A 21,312-nucleotide genomic window follows, 5' to 3' on the forward strand; every position below is an offset into this window, starting at 1 on the left:
CCGCGGGGCCCAGCGGGGCCACCCACGCTCTTTCCCCCTTCCCCTTCGCCCAGCTCCACAGTGCAGGGCGGAGAGCGGAGCGCCCTTCCCGCCCTACTAGCAGCCGGCGGCGGGGGGAGCGTGGGCTGCCGCCGGCCCGGCCCTCGGCCCGCCCCTCGGGAGCTGCCGGGGCGGTGCGGGCGGTGCCGGCATCCCCCCGGAGCGGGGCAGCGCGGCCGGCGGCGGCCGCGGCAAGCGGGGCCGGGCGCGACAGGAGGCGAGCGGCGCGGGGGAGGCGGCAGGAGGAGGAGGAGGGGGAAAGGGCTCCAAACAACACGTGATCCCCGCGGAGCAGCGAGGGAGCCGGGGGAGGGGAGAGCGGGGCGGGCGGCCGAGGCAGAGGAGGGCAGCAGCCGCCGCCGCTGCCACCGCCGCCGCTTTAAAGCCTCCCGGCGCGGCGCGGCACCCGCGCTCCCGGCCCGGCGCGGCGAACCGCGGAGCGGGGTCTGTGCCGGCCCCGGCGCGGCGGCTCCGCCGCTGCCTTTCGCCCGCCCAGGGGCACCCGCGGCCATGCGAGGCGGCCGTCCCCGCAGCCGCCCAGCTCGGCGCTGCCCGCCGCGGCTGCCCGCCGCCCCGCGCTGAGCGCCGCCGCCGCCCCGCGGCACCATGTCCCGCCGCAAGATCTCGTCGGAGTCCTTCAGCTCGCTGGGCTCGGACTGCCCGGAGACGAGCCCCGAGGAGGAGGGCGAGTGTCCCCTGTCCCGCCTCTGCTGGAACGGCAGCCGCAGCCCCCCCGGCCCCGCCGACACCCCCTTCGCCGCCGCCGCCGCGGCAACCGCCGGGGCGCGCCGCGCTCCGCGCCGCCGGCGGGTCAACCTGGACTCGCTGGGCGAGAGCATCCGCCGCCTGACGGCCCCCGCGGTGAGTGCCCCGTGCCTGGCCCCGGCCCGCCCGCTCCCCGCACAGACCCCCACGGCCGCCCCGCGGGGTCGGCTCCCTGTCGGGAAGGAGGCGACGGTGCCCGCGCCCCCCTCCCGAGCGGTCCCACCGGGCCGCTGGAGCTCACTGCCTCTCCGTGCCCGCTTCGGCTGCCGGCGGCCAGCCCCGCAAAACCTGCGGGAGTACAGCTCCCGGCAGCCCGGTGCTGGAAATCGGGTCGGGAGTCACGCTTAGGCGCAGCTGCCGCCTTGGCTGGGTTTATAATTTCTGCCCAGTCCCTTTCCGAATGAAAACAATATGGTGAAGTGCTTATCACAGGTCCCAGCAACATTTTTTTTTTTGTAATATATAAAAAGTTACATCTCTGTGATGCATGGCGTGCACATTCTTCCTTCAGCATCGAGGGGATGCGAACTTACTTCATTTGTAGGGCTTCTCCGTACTGAATAGGGTAAAGCAAAGTTCTGGCTATGTGTTCAGAAATATTTCAGCAACAGATTTCCCTGTGCCTCCTGAATGCGCAGACATTCCTGACATATCAGTTTCTTTAAAGTGGACTTCGAAATCCATGACTTAACGATTATCTGGATAGCTACACCTGTAGCTGAGAGTCTGTGAACCATTGTCTGTGTGCTAAAATAAGGAGTGAATTCAGGTTGATCCGGTAACATATGGTATATCAGTTTGTAAGACTGAAATCCATGTCTCAGGAGTTCTGGTAGATTAGTGTAAAATAGAAGGTTCTTCTACAGCCTTTCTGTTGCAATTGTGCTACACTCCTGTATGTACCTCTGTGATCATCACTAAAATTTCCACGTAAAGTTTCAGCTGCAACTGAATGCTTGTTTGGTCTCCAGAACAGTTTAGCGTATTAAGGCATAAAACCTTAATTGAAACAAGTAGTCTTAATCTGCAGGACAACTGTATCTGATATTGTGGCATTGGATCATCGTTTTGCATTATTGTTAGCCAGCTTTGGAAATTACTTACTAGTCTCACCACCATCAACTATCAGTTTGTGTTAATTTTAATATACCCTTTTGTGTTTGGTGTTTATTTAAGTGGCTGAATAGGAGTAGACAACCTGTTAAATGGGAGAAGGCAGTGCATTACATACCTAATAGTTGTCCAGTTTAAGTTAAGACTTTTCTTTCCCATTAATTTTTTTTCCCTCTCCACTGAGAATCTGGTCTTGTAATGCTGGTATTAATAGATGATATCTAAGGTGACCTGTCTTGTTTTAGTACAAAAAAAAAGCTATTTAATTTGATAATGATACAATGGTATAATTAGAGCATGTGTTACCCAAAATATTTGAAATATTCTGAAGTAGCTCAGTGCAGTATTTTTAGATAACCTTAGTATTTGTATTTCTCCAGCTTGCTATAAAAGACAATTTCAGTTTTACAGCTGTGGTGAATTGTCAAATATGTTTTCAAAATAAACACATTCTTTGAATTAAGAGATGAGGAAAACTTTGATAGATCTAATAGTCTTCTTTCCTTCCTGCTCCCAGAGAAATTTTGTTTAAGAATACAAAAATTTCATCCAACCTGTTTTTGATGTCCCAAACAACAGCTTCCATGGTTTCTTTGGGACGTAATTATAGCAACTCTTATTGCCAAAAAATGATGTTATTTTTAAATTTTAATGTGATACACATTGCTTAAAATTTCCCTTTTTTTCTTGGCATTGTAACTACTGCTTCACTCCCATCTTACACATTTTGGCACAGATTAATGTCATTAAGTCTAAAAGATCATGTCATAGTCCTGGTATAAGTAAAGAACCAGGTCTCCTGCCTTTTCATTTTTCACTCAGAGAAACTGCTGTTCAGATGCATTGTTATTTTGGTGCATTCTTACCAAGTTCTGGAGTATTGAATATGTGCCTTCATGCAACAAGTCTTGTTGCCATATGTCTGACACTTTGGGTCTGATTATTTTTGCACATCTGCTGGTATAAATCAGGAATAACTTTAATTAGAAATAAAAAACATACTTTTCCTGTGAAATTGGTATCAAATGGGACTAATTTCTGTTGTTTGTAAAATTAGAAGGCAAGTTTGAAAGGTGTATTGACAAATGTTCTTTCTAAACAAAAAGCTTTAATACTTTTTATAGATGTAGGTTGACCTTCATTCCATAATATTATAAATATGGATCTCTCTTAAGTATATAAACATATTTATGCACATACAAAAGTATATACTATACATCTAGCCTGCAAGGTTTAATGTTTTCTTTTCAAACATGAATGCAGAAGTAATTTGTCCCCATCCCAACAGCTGAAGGATGCTACAGGTTCCTGATGTTTATACTTAACCTTAGCTTTGTGCTTGCCTTCAGCAATGTCAAGGATCAAAATCCTCAGTAAAATATTTTTTTTGTGCTTTCACTGAGGAAAAATTCTGTATGTGTGTTTAATACTACTGTGCCATGGAGAGAGGGCTCAATGTTGTTTCAATGTGGCAGTAGCGGGGGGCTACGGAGAGCTGCTCTGGGCACGTAGAGAGCTTTGAACAGAGCAGGAAAAAGCATCCAAGGGGCAAAAGAGCAGTGGGTACTCAAGAGGAGTGTCTGTGGGGCAGAACAGCAAGAAGGCTGTGCAGGCAGGCTGCATCTTATGAGTGGTAGCACAAAACTGTGTATGAGAATATTAGTATCTTCTGTGCAATGCACTCATGAGTTAGTACAACTGGACTACAGATACTGTAGTCCAGATATCTGTATCTACAGATACTGTAGAATAAAGTGTAGCAATCAAGTATTTGTAAATACAGTCAAATACAATGAAAATAGGTTATTGCATTTTTTATCACTTGTAATCTTGGTCTCAATTTTAGCTAAGTGTGACTTTTCACAAATACCACTTTTAGTGGAACCGTGGGAAAAAATTGTAAAGTGAACCTTGCTCTGTTGCAGCAAGGGGTGAATGCAACCCCTTCTACTTGCTACCATAGAACAACTTCTAGCACTTTCTAGCGCACATGATTTTGCAACTTTTCTCTTAAATTGATTTTTGGAGATTTTTTCTCCTGCAGTTGTTATACTAGAGGATGTAGGGACCTGATCCACAATCAGCACAGGTTCATTTTATGTTCCTGTGGGTTTGTAAATGTTTCCGAACATGCTTGGATGGGTGAAGGATCGATAATGTTCATCTGGAACTTGCTTACCGCAAACCCTCTGTTTTATGACAGCCAGAACTAGGAGGCTGATAGGGCTCACCTTCCACCAAAACAGCTGAGTATTTTGAGGAAAAGTGTGTAGTGATGAGACCTGCATACATACCCTTCCATTGGCTATGTTGGGGAAGGTCTGGGAAACAGGGTGCACTGGGCAGGGAGGCAGAGCAGCGGCAACTCAAGGAGGGGCAGCTTTTTGTCACAGCTGCACTCAGCAGACTGTGCATGTACTGAACATCACATCAAGTTTCTGGCCTGCTGCCCCACCAAGCACCAAGTTTGCTGAGTAATCAGTTTGCTGACAACAGGAGGGTCAAGGCTCTGCCAGCAGCTGGGCACAGGAGACGCCCCAGCCCATAGGGTGGGGGGAACCGTATGGAGCCAGGGCGATGCTTAGCACCAGAGTGTGAAGATGATTTGTGGGACCAAACTTGGCTGCTCAGTGCAATAAACCTCAGGTGTTGCACACAGCTCTTGTGACTCCTTCAGCTCAAGAGATCATGGCCAACAGTGCTCCATGCATATTGCCCCACGTTTGGCTCTGTCCTCTCACAGCCTTTCATCCCTGTGATGTTCCCACAAAGCTGAGCTCATAATTGTGAAGAAAGCTCCTATCCATTCTAAGGTGTTCCTAAACCATATTTCTGACGAAGCACGGGTGTCCTCTGTCCTCCTTCATCTGAACCACTGTCAAAGGGTCTTTGGTTACGCACTCTGATCAGGAAAATCTGGAGCTAGATCCAGCTGCTGTCAAAACACAGTTGCCCTTGTCACTGGACTGGGTTCAGTTTATTGGAGATAAATAATAAAATGTTGGGAACCTAATAGGGATGTTGATTTACAACCTTGTTTTTAAGAAATAACTCAGTAATTATATGTATATCACAAGCAAATGTAATGATACATTTTACTTTTGATTCCAGCTTTGTTACTGTGTTCCATTTTAAAGGATGAATTTTACACCCACAATGACACAAATTTTGATTAATTATAACTGGAAAAGATGATACTATATGCTATTCATTATCAAAATAATTTTTTTCTGCCCTTAAGAACTCTGTTATATGGGAATGGTATCCTGGCACCAGTTGACATAGCTTGATTCTTTAGAAATGCCATTTAGTATCTTACTGAATTCCAGTTCCTTGCAGCAATTTTAACATTTTCTCCAGTTCTATCTTGACTTGTATCCAATACCAGGCTGAAAATAGAACCAAAATCAGAAAAACATAATTTGTCACTGATTTGAAAAGTCAAATACTCTGCTCTCATCTAAGAGGCATGGACTATCTAGAGGAGCTGGGAGTGACTGGGCATTCATTTAGAGGAGACTGTGTACCCCCAAGTGCTGTACTGATCTTTCTGGAATGAGAATTACAGCATGACACAGCTTTAAGCTGACTAACATCTACATTTGATTTTATTTTCTGAATGGTCTATGTAACGCATCTCTTGAACTGTGAGTATTATTAAGTGAAAATCACCTCTGTTATACTTTTCTGTTCATCTAGAATTATTTCTGCTATTCTTTAAAGGCCCAGTTGAAGACACATTAAAGTAAGAACATTTTTTTCCTATTTAATTTAGGAAGCTGCTACTGGATGCCGCCAAATAGTTGGAATTCAAGAATTGTCTTTTTGAATATGGCCTTCCTCCCGACAGTGGGAGAAAAGTGAACCTAAAGGCAGTCATCTGCGTTACGGTGTAGGCTATTACTTATGTCACAGAACTGCTGTAACTTCAAATTGCTTAATGGCAAGTGAATCCTCCAGTGAGTGGAGGTGGGGTTTTGGCAGAGAAGTTACAATATAGCAGCTTATATCTAACCTGGCTCCATCATAAACCTCTACCACTCAGTCTCAAGGAATGCTGCTTCTTTTAGAAGCTATAACAAGTTGCTGCCACTAGAAGGAGAGGTAGCAAATTGATTTTGCATAAGATTTTTGAAAAAAATTTGCACAAGTATTCTGAGCTCCTTATGACTCACATTAACCCACCAGGTATAGCTAAGCTCTGCTGTTGTAGAAATGACTTCCACCTATCTTTATGAATGAAATAAGGTAACGTCAAATGATATTCCATATCAGTGGTGTGATGAGCTTATTCGCCTGATAGCCCAGGCTGGATGAGCTTTACGAGTAACATTCTTCTCAAGAATGTGGGTGTGAAGCATGAAAGTGGTTAAGAAAGGCACATCCAATGAAAAACTTTCAATTCCAGCAGGCAAACAGGATGATTTTCTTTTTTTAAATCAGATTTTTTAATAAAATCAGACTTTTGCTAAGTATCATTCAATTAATTTATAAACAAAGTCACATGAACAGTCAATAGCCGGTCAATCTGTTATTTCATAGCATGGAATAGAATTGTGTCTTAAATGGGATCGTTCTGGAAAACTTTAATCAATATAAGCATCATGGTTGGTTTTGTTTGTTTGTCTTGTTCATTATTCTAACATCTCATGCAAGGAAAATTCAGCCTTGGCAAATAAAATATTAAAAAAATTTAGCTGCATCATAAGGCCTGCAGCATTGAAGTATTGCAGTATTGACCTAGAGGTCATTTCACTGAGGGTGAATTTAAATATTTGACATCTAGTGTTTAGACTGATTAGAGCAGTATTGGGTTTCTTAATGTTTGTACCGTTCCAGGCTGAAATCTTAACTTCCCTACAGTGCTTGGGAAAAAAATGTGTCTCAGTAACATTCATACATTGCAGGCATCTTTGCCGCCTGGAAGCTGTGAGCATATCCCTGTGGAAGAACAGGCTTGCCCACAGACAAAAATGACCCGCTGGCTGACAAACCAGAGTGTGGCAGCACCAGTGTTAATCCCACAAAGTTGATCTAAATTGTTTTGAACTTCTCTGCCTGTAGCCTGGCCAAAGTGTCCAGGTGCAGATAGAGAAAGACATAAAGTAGATGAGAATGTCACGATCATTAATATATGCCCCTCAAAAAGCAGTGTGCCCTCATGACTACATCAAAATGAGGGTGAATGTCCTTCATTTGAAATTGTGTGAGCAGAGCCAGTTACCACCTCGCAGTGATTGGGTGTACTCTGGTAAAATGTGTAATGTTAACACAGAGGAAAGCCCTCTTTTTCCTTCTACCTCTTGTGCTATTGTTAAAGGCTGCTATAAAGTGCTTTGAGTAAAAGAAATTGTTCCATCTCATATCCAGATTCTTTCTAGATGTGTCTGTTTGCTAATTCTCAGACTGAGTTTTAAAATTAAGCCAAAAATTCTGTGAATGGTCAATAGGTTTCAAAGGGATAAATACCTTTGCAGATCTGCATATGAAATTAGGTCCAGTTATACTGAGAAAATTGGTTCTTTCTCTGTCTCAGTCCTTGAGAAGGACTGCCATGTAAAGCCTTTCATTTCCTATCAATATGCTGGAGTAGCACTAATTATTATACAGTGTACACTATTATGTAGTAGATGTTAGCTTCATGAAAAGATGATCATATAATATTAGCAGTAGATCACCTGTTATATTCTTACCTACTGAACACATTCTCTCTGCAGCACATAACAGATCTTCTATCCATTTCAGACATGGCAGAAATTCAAAGATGAAAAAAGTGATCCCAGACGGTGTTATAAGGGATAGCACCCTGAGATATTTATTCTTCACTGTCAAGGAGTTAGACTAGATGATCTAATAGGCAATTTCCATCCATAATGTCTGTGATTCTTCTAGTTGAAAGGCAGCTGGGGATGCAGAAGTTATAATTTCTATTTATTATTTAGCTCTGCTTTATTTCTTCACAGTGTTTGCATTGTTGTTGCTATGAAATAGTATTGGGTAAAATTATTAGTCTCAATGTTATTTATTAAATTAAGGGCATTTTCTCAAATGTGCACAAGTATTTCTCTGTGAAGAGTATCCCTGTTTGCATGAACTGAGGAGCAAAATGGTCTCAGGTTAATCTGCCAGTGGTACTGAGCTCAGGCACTTCATCCTCACCTGGTCCCATCTAGATCATCGTGAGCTGTTGCAGGGCAGCTTGTTTTGTCTCCAGCTGTCAGTCATCCTGCCCTTTATACCCAAAGAGTCCCCTCCTGGGGATTCTGCATCATCCTCTCTTGATACCAAATCTGGTGCTAGTCATGGGGATCTGCAAGGAGTTGGTGCTTTTATCTAAACTACAAACATGTGGAATTGGGCAGCTGGTGTTCATGAAGAAAAAATACATTTTTAGCTCATATACTTGCAGAGAAAAAATGAGTGCACCCTAAGTATTCAGAAGCCAGAGAGCAAAACTATGTTTTTTCCTGATTATATTATCAGAAAGACTGAAATTAACCCCCCAAAGATTATTTATTTTTTATATTTTCAGACGATTGCTTATTTTGAGACTCTACTTTCCATTTCTGATTTCTATTCCCTTTGGTTCCATTCTCCAGCTATTGGGAATGGGAAAGGGAGGGATCCTGGCTGTACAGGACCTGCTAGGAGGCCTTCCTCTTTTCTGCATCATCAGAAAATTGTTGGATGCCAAAGGAGCCTTCCTTTTTGCATTCTGCTTTTCCCTAGCTGCATCAATTTCAATGCTTATCTCTCCACTCCTGACACTTAGGAATGTTGATAAGTGTTTATCTTCAGCTGGAGCCTTGATTCTTTGTTTAAAACCACTTTAATTCAATATTTTGGTGACCAGAAGGACAGGGAGAGAAAGTTTTTCACTGCTTACATGATCATGGGATAAATATTTTAAAAAACCATTCTAAAAATTACTGTTTTGCCATTTATCTTCTTTTGAATAGGCCAGATGCACACCTGCTCATGTGTGCTTCGAGATCTGTAATCACCTATGCACAAAGACTTGACTAAAACTGGTTTTGAAATATGAAAAAACAAAAAGTTTTTCATTAGTGAATGATCACCAGCAGTGGAACCGGCAATTGAAGTCTTACGCATCTGCTGAGTTTGTGATTGAACTCTTCAATTTGAAGCATTTATAACTTTCAGCTTCAAAGTGCTGATTTGGCTGGGATCCATGGTATCCTGCCTCTCCTGTATGCAGAGGTGCAGATTCCTCTAAGAAGGCCTTTGCAACTCCCCAGGGCACAGTAGGCCAGAGGAGCCTCCTGACCAGACGGACTTACTTGAAGAAATTCTGATAGAAACAAAGTGATTTCTAACTGACCCTGTTATGCTCTTTGGTGCTTCAACTTCCATGTTTCAAATTTTAAGCACTCAAGTTTTTAACAGCATGATTGCTGAAGCTCTTTTGATGCTCAGCTAGGAATCATTTAGCTTTTACAAGGAAAAATCTTTGAAAATTTGTTAGGGTTAAGGAGGAATTGTCTGTTTACTGGGCTGCTCTCTTGGCTCTGGACCTCCCTGTTCCACAGAGTCTCTTTCTTCCCTGATCTTGTCTAGATATTCTTAGGATGCAGAAGGAATGGGATGGAGAATTCGAAACTGCATTTATGTAAATTTAGACTGAGTCATCTGGGATACTGTGTGGAGTTCTGTCACCTCAGGATGGGGTTTGTCTGTCCTCACTTAAACATTAAAAGATGTCGAAGTCTAAAGCAATCACTCAATGTCTTTTCTAGACAAAAGAAAGAAATGGGTATTTATAAAGACTGAGTCCTCAGGCGTGTATTAGATGCCAGCTGTAGGATGAAATGAATCACTTTGGGTGCCTACAGTTGGGCAGATGAACGCTACCATTTATTTCTGAAGGTGTTGCAATCAAGTGAAAGACATTTCACAGGCAACAGAAAATGGCTAGGGAATAGGCTAAAGTCTCTGTCCTCTAAGAAGATTGGAAAACTTATGTTTGATTGCCTTAGGAAAGACATTTATAACAAGGGATGCAATTAAAGTGGAAGATCTTTTCCTTTGTCTGCAAAACTGAGGCAATGAATCTGCAAGAAGGGAAAATTGAACTAAGAAAAAGAAAAAAAATGTACACAATGTTTAAACTAAAATCCATTTTCAGAGGAAATTCTGAGTTAAAAAAAAATAAAAATTTAGGAATATTCCAAGTTCATTTAGACAAATATCTTCATAAATATTTTCTCCAGTTAGTCACAGAAGTGGTTTTGAGGAGTTATTACTCCTCTGTCTTCAGGACTTGAACTGGTTTTGCACTACTGGAAAGCAAGGTGAGATCTAGAAAGAAAGGCAGTTTTTTTTAGGAGTGCATCTTGTAAACTGTGGCAGCTGGTGGAGTGACAGTGGCTGTCATGGCAGGGCTGCCACCGTCAGGATTGCTGTCAACAGGAGGTGTATGGTTAAAAGCTGTCTTTTACTTCCCTGAGTGGCAGAACTACACTTCTTGGAGAGCTGATGTGTGTCATGCTTCCAGGAGAAGGTTTAGCTATTTTGCCTCCATCCAGTGGAAATATTTTCCTGCTCATTCTCTCTCTTGTGGGCAATGCATTGTCAGTAATGGAAGAAGTAATACACCGAACTGCCCTTGTAAGCAGCTGTAAGTAGGTGTCGTATCTCTTCTCGCTGTTTTGTTTAGTCATGGCCCTGGTTACAGAAGTACATCTACAGCAAAATGACATTCATCAGTGATGAAATGTGGCAAACTGAGAAGGTGAGAATAGTGGCTTTTTAACTGTGCACAGCAACGTGCCATAATAATTCATGTTAGAGACAAAAAATTTGTGACTCCTCAGATCAGTTTTCATACTGGCTCTGAGCACATTACATAGAGCTCTGTTTATGACCCATGTTTTAATAGTAAACCCTATTTTTGTCTGTACTTAATTTCCAAGATTTGATAGGAGTTGCCAGTGAAAAGGGGTGTGAGTTCATGGGATTGTATGAAATTTTCAGACAACCGCTAGGCAGTCGATTTAGCTTTCAGAGGAGAAAGTTAACATGGGCTATGTTTTTTTTTTTTTTCCATTGAGCACTGCAGAAGAAGGGGGATTTACTGATGAAATAAGCTCGGGACTAGGAAATTGCTTGTACAGTTAAATCCTGAGGTACTCAAAACCATTTCTTCCTGGGTAAGGGGTGCAGCATCTGTTTTTCAGAAATGAGAAAGGCAAAACCAGTCCATTGCTCAGGTGCTGTAAGCTGCAAAACTTCCTTAGAAAACAAAAAGCTGTTTTCCTTCCTTTCTGCTGTCATACCAAGCATTGCTGCCTTCCATATTGCTGTAAAAGCACTTTGGGAGAACCAGAAGGGAGCTTTAATTTAGCAGTCCAATGTTTTTATTATTCCTTATTTCATGTCAGAGGAGTCGCTGATGGAGTACTAATGTTTTGTGGGTAGGGAGTGGGGCTGAGGGAGATGCTGTATGGAGATGGGAGAAGGCAGCTCACTGGTCTTCTTTGCTTAAAGCTATTTTGCTTTGCTTTGTTGCTGGTTTGGGAAAATACATGTTTTCTGTGTGTGAAGAGTGGATTTTTCTGCCTGCTGAGCACAAGAAAGCTTCTGAATCACTGTGAGAACATGCCATGAAATACATGTGTAGCCCATTAGGCCTAAAGACTTCAACACCTGCTGTACCCCTGAGAAGGGGATAATTTTTTGATGTGTGATAGTTTCGTTCCTGTGGTGCTTCCATTGTGTTTTACAAGAGAACATGTAACTTTTAAAGCCTTTTGGCACAGGTAATGGAGCTCCCACAGAGAAGTAAAGTAATTATCTGCTACAGAGTTAACAAGAAAAACCTCTTTCAAGGTTTGCATCTATTTTGAGCTTGTTTTTGTTCACAGAATCATAGAATAGCTTGAGTTGGAAGGGTCCCTTAAAGGTAATCTAGTCCAGCCTCCCTGGAATGAGCAGGGACATCTTCAGATAGATCAGGTTGCTCAGAGCCCCATCCAACTTGACCTTGAATGTTTCCAGGTATGGGTCATCTACCACCTCTCTGGGCAACCTGTTGCAGTGTTTTACCAGCCTCATTATAAAAATCTTCTTTCTTATATCTAGTTAAAATCTACCTTCTTCTAGTTTCCAACCATTACCCCTTGTCCTATCACAACAGACCCTGCCAAAAGTTTGTCCCCATATTTCTTATAAGCCCTCTTATGCACTTGTTAAGTGCATGCATTTCCATACACTTGAATTCAAAAAGGTAGATAATTTCTTATAGTTTGGTATTAGAAAAGAAGTTTTTGCAGTTGTACAAACCTAGCATAGACTGGCATACACATTTTTCTTCATGCCATTGTCAGAAAGATACCTCCTTCTGCAAACTCATGAGTAAGAGTAGGTAGAAAGCTCAGCTCTTGAACTGCTGAATCTGTAGGTCACTAAACAAAATTTGAGACTTTCAAAGATGATTTTAGTTTATAATTCTCTCAGATTTCATACAAAATAGTCATTTTGGAAGAATAATGTTTTGCCAAAAGTGACTTGGAAAATTCAAAAGAGAATGGCATGGATATCACATTTGCTTTATTTTCCCAAAGGTCTCTCATGAATTCATTCAAAATAATAATACCCTTAGCAACAGTAGTAATTCAGAAAATAAACGTATATATGCACATAAGTATTTTGGCGAACATTGTAGTAGTATTAATAATACAAATAAAAACATTAATGCACATATGTAGTTTGGTGAACATCTATTAAAATGAAATAGCATAGAAATGCTTGAAGGATGTCATGATTTTCTTTTGATGAACTTGACTTTCCTGATAATTTGAAAGATGACTGAAGAGTCATAGCTTGTCAGGAAAGTAAGCCATAATAAATTGCATCTTTTAATATTCTTTATTACAAAATGCCCCAGGGAGCATATAGAGTTTAAAAACTCAGTGTCTTTTCCTGGTGATACTTTCATCACAAAATAATAGCATTTTCTGGCAGACTATTTCAAATTATTTTCAATTAGTAAGATAATTGGTGGGTGATAGTTTTTGAGAGCTGATAGTGAAGTGGTTCCTTTGTTATGTGCAGCTAGTCATAAGCAGTATTAATTATGTCACATTGTAAAATTCATTCCTGTTTAAATGAAGTAACATACAAGGAATGAATAATAATATTTCATATCCATTGTTGTGTTGGGTGTATGGCAGGTAGAAGATGAAGAGGAGTAAAACTGGAGAAAAATAGTGTGTTAAAAGATCTGTTAGTTGAATTGTGCTATACTTCCCTAATCTCACAATACTTTAAATTATTCTTTCCTAGCCTCAGACTATTCGGCAAACTCTTCAAAAGACACTGCAGTATTTTGAGCATCAAGTTATTGGGTAAGTGTTAATGTGATGTAGTGAAAGGTGCATGGTAACATTTTGTTCTGTGCCTCCCAAGTCACAGCCTTTTATGATAAGATTTTAATTTTATTTTTTTCTCTCAAATTCTTAGAGGTGCTTTGAAGTAGCAATACATACTCTGGACATTAATGATAAACATCTATTCGGTCCTGCTTCTATACAATCCCATCAGAAGGTGACTACTTAATGAACTGTAATGTTTCTTAAACAAGGAGAATAGACAATCTTTTTCAATCATAGAATAATAGAATACCAGATTGGAAAGGGACCTTAAGGATCATCTAGTGCAACCTTTCTTGGTAAAAGCATGGTCTAGACAAGATAGCCCAGCCCTCTGTCCAGCTGAATCTTAAAAGTGTCCATCACTGAGAGGTTTAAACCTTTTGTAATCACTTCTGAAAGACATTTGTTGACTTTGCATTTGTATAAGGAGATGTTATAACTTTATTACCTTTTTTCCCCCTGTAGTTACAGGGATGCAGAGAAGAATTTTCACAATATATCAAACAGATGCTCCTATACAGACTGCTCTGGTAATGAAGAAACTGAGGATGTCTCAGGAATTCTCCAGTGTACGGCTAATGTACTTGGTACGTATTTTTTCAAGGGATTTTGTTTCCTTTCATTGAAAGGAAAGTTTACCACCTGTCGTAATGGCGACAATGAAACAAGAAATTTTTGGTTCGACAAAGGAAATTTAGGATGTGGGCAGCTACATACCAGTGCCCTGGTATTTTTCTCCTTTTCCACCTACATTTTGAGCCTTTAAGACAATTCAGACTGATTTTCAGTGGAGCCAGTGAAGGTGTATTGTGCAATACCTATTGATTAAAGAAGTTTCAAAGGCTTTCAGTGCAAATAGACTTACTTCTGGACAGGCCTTGGAGTTATCTTGAGTGTTTTTATAGGGATTCTGCAGAACAACAGATACTTTTATCATCTGTGAACCTGGTGGAGAGAGGGCCTGAGAAACACGGAGTAGCATGTACTTGAGACATAAAACGTTCTGGAATCTTAGAGAGATTTTCATCAGCAAGAAGCACAACACTGAAATCTGGCCATGTATGATAATTTAAGATATAATTTAACTGCCATGTCAGGGAATATGGTGAGGTGATACTCTACTCACATTCTGGTCTGGGCCATTGTATCCTTCTGACTTAAAATGCTTTTGGAGGTATATGCATTGCATATCTGTCTATTCTATCACAAACTGTTAAACAGACTTAGTACGCTCTGTGAAACAGCAAATTTTCTAGCTGAGAGATGACTGTGTTGCACTGACATTCAAAATTCTTTTTTTTTGAATCAGGTGCCTTATTCTGCAAAATGCTAGGTGCTGTCAGGGATGTTCTGCATGCCTGTAACTGCTGCTCGGAAGAGATGGTACTTGGTATTTTGCTTGTTTGGTCATGGAGGGAATTTAGAACAAATTAAATTGTAAATGTGTCCAGGGTTAATTACCTTTTTCTATTTTAAAATAATGGAATGCTAATTCTCCAAAACAAAGGCTAAGAGTGATAAGGCAGGACTCATGCAAAGCAGAGAGTTTTCATGTTATTAGGTGCATATTAATATTATAAGAAACAAAACTAGACATTCGGTACATATTTTATTATGACACGAAGTATGTGTTCTAAGAAACAGCTATGAATACTTTTTCATCTTTATAGTGCTTTAAAATCAATATATTAGTCCTAGTACCTTAGAATGGCTGAGTAACATGGAACCTGTTTCTTCGGTGGTATCCTCACAGTGCATGTGCATTAGGGCAGATTGGATTTTTGGGATCAAAGTGTAGGGATAATGTCTGGGCATTACTGACTTGGAAATTATTAAATTTGACTTTGTTGAAAATTAGTTTGAAGACACTTATTCTTGGAAAAGCTCGCTTCTTAAAGAATGAATTTGACTTTTTAGCAAAAAAAAATTCAATGTGAGCAAAACACTGAGATAATTTAAAAATAATACTTCTCCCTATCTGGGACAGGAACCTAAGGGAATGAGCAGTAAACCCAACTTCTTTATTTTAATTGTAGCTCCTATCACAACAGGTAAATAATTAATGGAGGCTGCGTAATTAATTCTCACATAGGCAGTTATTTTTCTGGTTGAATAAGGATTGGTGAGAGCTGCCTCTATGAAAGAAGGATGTAAGCACTGGGGTGTGTACTTAGAGCAATTGGCATTGCTGAGGCAGGAGGCAAGCATGAATCTGGCTGTGATGAAGGCTAGAAAAACTGTTGAACCAAATCTGGCTCTTAGTTTCTTTATATGAGCAGTAAGAAGCACTTACTGTCTAGTGCTGGAAGAATGTTTTCATAAAGATGGTTGGAAGCAGATTCTGCTCTCTGACCTTAGATAATGCCAACATGATTCACCTCTCCTGACCCTCTAACCAGCTCTGAAACAGTCATTTGGCATTCCTTATTCATCAGAAGACTGCAAGTGCTGAGATCATGTCAGCTTGGAAGACTGTGAACAGATGCTTCACACTGTGGTCCTGGTGCTTACACTGCTTACAGGAAAGTACTGACTGCAAGCTGTACACTCAACTTGGTGCATGTGATTTATCATGTATGAATACTGCAATTTTCCTCTTACCAAGTCATGACTAAATTGTGTCACCTTCTTCCTGCAGTGGAAGGATTCTCCATGTCTCTTTGCTGAGTTGCTCCTGCTACAAGTCTGGACATCAACAGAACTCTTCCTGCTTTAATCCACTGTAATTAAAGGGAGCCATGTCCATCATGTTCACATGCTGTGAACCGTGTCTGACACCAGATCAATCACACAGCCTTCCTTTATGATTACAACTTTGGAGGCTGGAATATTTAATTTAACTTTTTGTCCTTTCAAAAATAGTCCAGACAGCTTTATGAGGGACTCTGCTCTCTTTAATTGGTGCATGCACAGTTTTAGAGTGTCCTTCATAAGCGTATAGAAACAGAATCATAGAATCCTTTAGATTGAAAAAGACCTTTAAGATCATCAAATGCAACTGTTAACCTAGCACTGCCAAGTCTACTACTAAACCACGTGCCTGAGTGCCACATCTACATGTCTTTTAAGTACTTCCAGGTAGGGTGATTCAGCCACTTCTCTGGGCAGCCTGTTCCATTGCTTGACAACCCTTTCCATGATGAAATTTTCCCTTATATCCAATCTAAACCTCCCCTGGTGCAGCTTAAGGCCGTTTCCTCTTGTCCTGTCACTTGTAACCTGGGAGAGGAGACCAAACCCCACCTGGCTACGACCTCCTTTCAAGTGGTTGTAGAGAGTGATAAGGTTCCCCCTGAGCCTCCTTTTCTGCAGGCTAAACAACCCCAACTCCCTCATCTGCTTCTCATAAGACTTGTGCTCCAGACCCTTCCTCAGCTTCACTGCCCTTCTCTGGACTTGCTCCAGCACCTCAGTGTCTTTCTTGTAGTGAAGGGCCCAAAACTGAACAGAGAATTTGACATGTGGCCTCACTTGTGCCAAGTACTGATGATCACTGCCCCAGTCCTATCATCCAAGGGAAAATCAATTGACAATACACTGGAAGTTGGTAAACAGAGAAAAGACAGCTTCTAAAGGGAGCCTTTAGAAAGTTTCTAATTGGAAAATAAAGTATTTCAAACAAGATGTACTGGTATATTCTAGCCTGTTGACACAGATAAAGCTTTTAGCTGGCTACCCAAACTGTGTTCACAGCAGATTGATGGTGTTAGTTTGAACTTATTTTAGAAATAATGATAAGAAAAAGATTCCTGTGATGAAGTATGTTATGTAGACGACTACCACATTTCTCTATTAGGTAACTACAAATTTATACTGAGGTATGTTAGAGAGAAAAATTGTATCTGATGAGATTTCTTATTTGACCTTGGGCAAGTTTTTATTCTTTCTATGCCTTGATTTCCCATCTGTATAATGGAGATAACAGGATTTTTTTAATCCTTTAAACTGTATGTCAGTGCTGTTCAGATTTTAACCTTCTTGAAGTAAAGACATGTTCATACCACTGGTACATTCAGCATTTTGAGCAATGACAGCAAATCTTATTTGGAACTGCTTTTGTCCTCATAGTTTAAAATAATTTGATTTCAAGTAAGATTTGAGTGTGCATTTTTACTTAATTGTGGTCAGAATAAAGTAGAAAAACTTCAGGTAGCTGCAAATTAAAACTTTGGCAACAGGAATATAAGGATGAAAACTTTTTTCTTGGTCTGTGATTACTACTGGAAGGAATTTATTTTAGGACATGAAGTCTTCATGACCTGTTTCCTGTTTATTTTTTTGGCAGATATTCCAAGGTCTGTGCTACTGAGCTTTACAAAGAAGTAGTGAAATGCAGAGTTTCCATTTTTGAACCCCACTCTGTACTTCTGACGTATCACATGATATTTCTCATGTCACAGATGCACAAGCCAGATAAAAATTGTACAGTCTTCACCTCACGTCCTCCAAACGCTCTTTTCAGATGCTGCACGCAATTAATGTAACCTTTATGGACATAAATTATTTTTCACTCTTTAATCCCTCACAGAAAAAAAAAAAAAAGGAAAAGTTTCATTACAGCGGTTACCTATCTTCTTTTTAACAGCATCTATATTTCCTTTGGACCCTCTTCGCATCTTTCTGAGGAACTCTGATCTGTCATAACTTTGATAGTAAAACTAATGAAAAGTAACCTAAATTCATAAATACTTACAAAAAGAACTGTTGTACAGAATTTGCAAAGGAGAAGTAGCTGTTCATACCCAATCTTTATTGACATGGAATTGTTGTCTTTGAAAGCCCTTTTGTGTATTAGACTGCTATATCTAAATTGCATGTACTGCAGCACCGTGCTAGATATACTGTATAAATAACACTTGCAACACCTTGGTCACACAGCCCAAAATTACAAATGCATTTCTGTCAGATAGCCGTTTCAGCAGTGAGGCCTAGAGAAATAATCTTACCTGATTTGCCATTGCTTAAGATACAAAAAACCATTCTCTTCCATTTTTTTAATTCAAAGAATTAATTTATACAACAGATTTCTTTTTCATCTCTTATAAAAATTTGACTCCTAAATTTTACTACAATTACCTCATTTTCCTTAAAAAATGCATGGCATATGTCAATGACTGCTACGTTAACTCTGCATGTGGTCTCAAGTATATTGCAAGAATTTTTCCTGTTAGACATTCTTAACTAATGGGTTAATAATGCTCCTTCTCCTGTTTTTGCTTCTGAGAGTGGTGTGAGAATTTTGCTTGTCTGTCATTTCTAAGTGAGTATCTTTCTGGGCATCTTCTGTTTGGAGGATGATATGGCACAGCAGCAAGGATTCCCTAATCCCCTGGTGATAAGTTATGTGGAATCCCAGCCCAGAGTCCTGTCCCATCAGGGAGATAAATCATGTTTCTGGATTCAGCCTCCTCAAGCCACTGAGGAGGAGGTGGAATCCATTGTTAGTGTAGGGTTATAGAGAATTCTTTCTCTGGGTGACATTTGCTTGTCACTACCAAAGAAAATATGTGCCGCAGGCTGCTTTAAATAGGGCAAATCACTTCATACCTAAATATATATTGCAGGGCTGTTCCTACATTTAATGCAAAGGGCATAATTGTATAAAAGTCATTTGTTCTCTGTACATTTATCAAAGTTGAAGACTTGTGTTTCCTTTATGAAACGAAGAAAATCTCAGCTCTTATCCAAGGAAATGGCATGAAGCTTTGTCAGGGGAGGCTTAGGCTGGATATTAGGAGAAGGTTTTTCAACCTAGTGGTTGGGCACTGAACAGGCTCCCCAGGGAAGTGGTCACAGCACCAAACCTGCCAGAGTTCAAGAAGAGCTTGGACAATGCTGTCAGGTACACGTTGAGATTCGTGGGGCTGTGCAGGGCCAGGAGTTGGATGGATCCCTTTCAATTCAGGATATTCTGTGATTCTTGATATTGCATTTTTAAAGAGGAATAAATTTGGGATCATTTTGGTAACTGTTAAATAATAACAGCACATCACTGCTGAGAAATACTACATTTGAAGAGGTAGGAAATAATTGAAAAGGGAGTGTCAGGACAGATATTGGCATACCATGAGGTTAGACTAGGTGATGTATTTGCAGAAGGTGGACAAAGGTTTGGCACACTAACTGATTAGGAGGTGTCAGGAGAACTGTAAATGCTTGTATATTGAAAGTATATAAATTACTATCACTTCGTGCTAAGAACTGCAGATAGTCATTAGGATGCAACTAAATTAGAATACACAGTCTGATTTATAATTAAAGTTGTTGGTTTACAAACGACGTAAAAGGAAATGTTACATGGCCCAGAGGACTGGCAATACTAATGGAATTTAATAATACTTTATCCTGGGGGGTCTAAGCTATACACACAGGGCTCCTGTTATTTAGCAGATGTTACAGTGCACTGGCAACACAAAAGTAATCTAAACAAGAATCATATAATTCATGTGATTTCAAAGCTGAGATGAGTAGATCTAAATTAGAAAAGGACAAATGTTTATGCCAAATGGCCTTAGACATCCCACTCTTCTCAAATCAGAGCTATTTATTGTTAGAAAACAGATGAACTACCAGTAGATAATGAGCAGTTTGAAGTTATGATGTGCAATAGCATCTTGTAGAAGCCTATTTATAAAGACATTCTGGCCATGATTCATTGACTGAATGTAGGTGTTTGTCATTTGAGGTGTTGTGAGGTATCTTGTGGCCTCTGTCAAACCTTCAAAAATGTGTAGGTCTCCCTTGAGTCCCATGCCTTGGCAGATAAAACGAACTGTTAGTTGTTTTGTAGATATCTTGCATGCCTTATGAAGACTGAAGGAGCATTAGATTTCTATGTTTAGCCAGCTGAGTTGAACCTTTTATATATGTGAGGAATTACAAGAGATAATTTTGCATTTAATGGGTAGAGTTTTTAGATTTCATTACAATTTTATTCATTCTAGGAGGTGAAGTTCTGCTCCCTATGTCAATTCAAAGACATACATTCTTAAATTTTAATGAAAAAAACCCACACACCATTCTTAGTGCTATTTGATCTCTCGAGTTAGCATGAAACAAACTGGATCTGCCTAATTTTTAGGAATTGTCAACCTAGTGATTGCAGTTTTCATTTAATAATGGTACTTGGTACTGTGCAAATATAAGAAGTGAGCTTTCCAAGATGTGGTGGGTGACATAAAATGATGATAGTCTAGCTTCAGATAGCTTGGTTTTGCATGCAGAATTGGCTGCTACTGAAAGCACTATATGGGGGGAAAAACCCCCTCCATTTCCTGTTCTTAACATCTCATCTGAGCTTCCTATGTCAACAGTTTGGAGCAGAATCTTTTATACATATGGCTTAGCACAGATGATCAGGTCCTCCCCAAGAGGCGACAATACAATGTTATTTCTATGATTGGTCAGAAGACAGGGAAAGAAAGCACCTCATTAAAAGTGGATAAAACAAATATTATAGGTGAACAAGTGTGAGGAATTATTTTTAACAGTAATTCTCATTTATGTTCTATGAAATCTTGAAAGATATTCAGGCCCTATATGTCACTGTAAGAGAACTGTAGTACAAATTTTACAGTAGTGTCTCAATCATATGTAAAGGCATAAAATGTTGCTATTTTATTTATATTAAAGGTAAATAAACTTATATAAAAGGTAATATAAAAATACCATCTGGATTCCCAGGATGAGATAAATTCACAATCATAGTGAACTAAGATCAAAGCCTTTTATACAGTAATTACATACTTGTACTAAGCTCACTTAACATTGCTTTCCCTACCATCTGAAATTATTCTTTGGAATTCTGAACTGCTACCTGTCTTTCTGTCCAAAAGGCTGTTTAAGGAAAAGATCTTATTCCTGCCAAAAATCTCATAATCCAAAAACATTTAAGAGATATTTGCTGTAACTGAAGGTGGAAAATTCTTCTTCCATTCACAGTATGAGGTGTGGAATTGCATATTGAATTTTTCCATCCCCTTAAGGTATGATATTTACAGAC

General features: G+C 40.3%; 1 protein-coding gene across 1 annotated transcript in view; it reads left to right on the plus strand.

Annotated features, from left to right (window-relative positions):
* Nucleotides 1-440: 440 nt before the first annotated feature.
* GUCY1A2 (guanylate cyclase 1 soluble subunit alpha 2) overlaps nt 441-21,312 on the plus strand; it is a 152,927-nt gene continuing 132,055 nt past the window's right edge. The window contains exons 1-3 of the mRNA XM_039383471.1: nt 441-900; nt 13,222-13,283; nt 13,776-13,897. Of these exons, the coding sequence (XP_039239405.1) occupies nt 646-900; nt 13,222-13,283; nt 13,776-13,897 (439 nt within the window). The 5' untranslated portion in view covers nt 441-645. The remainder of the gene's footprint in view (nt 901-13,221; nt 13,284-13,775; nt 13,898-21,312) is intronic.

This window comes from Pipra filicauda, unplaced genomic scaffold (genome assembly GCF_003945595.2).
Source record: "Pipra filicauda isolate LSUMZ 115617 unplaced genomic scaffold, ASM394559v2 scaffold30_size5312502_pilon, whole genome shotgun sequence".
Lineage (NCBI taxonomy): Eukaryota > Metazoa > Chordata > Aves > Passeriformes > Pipridae > Pipra > Pipra filicauda.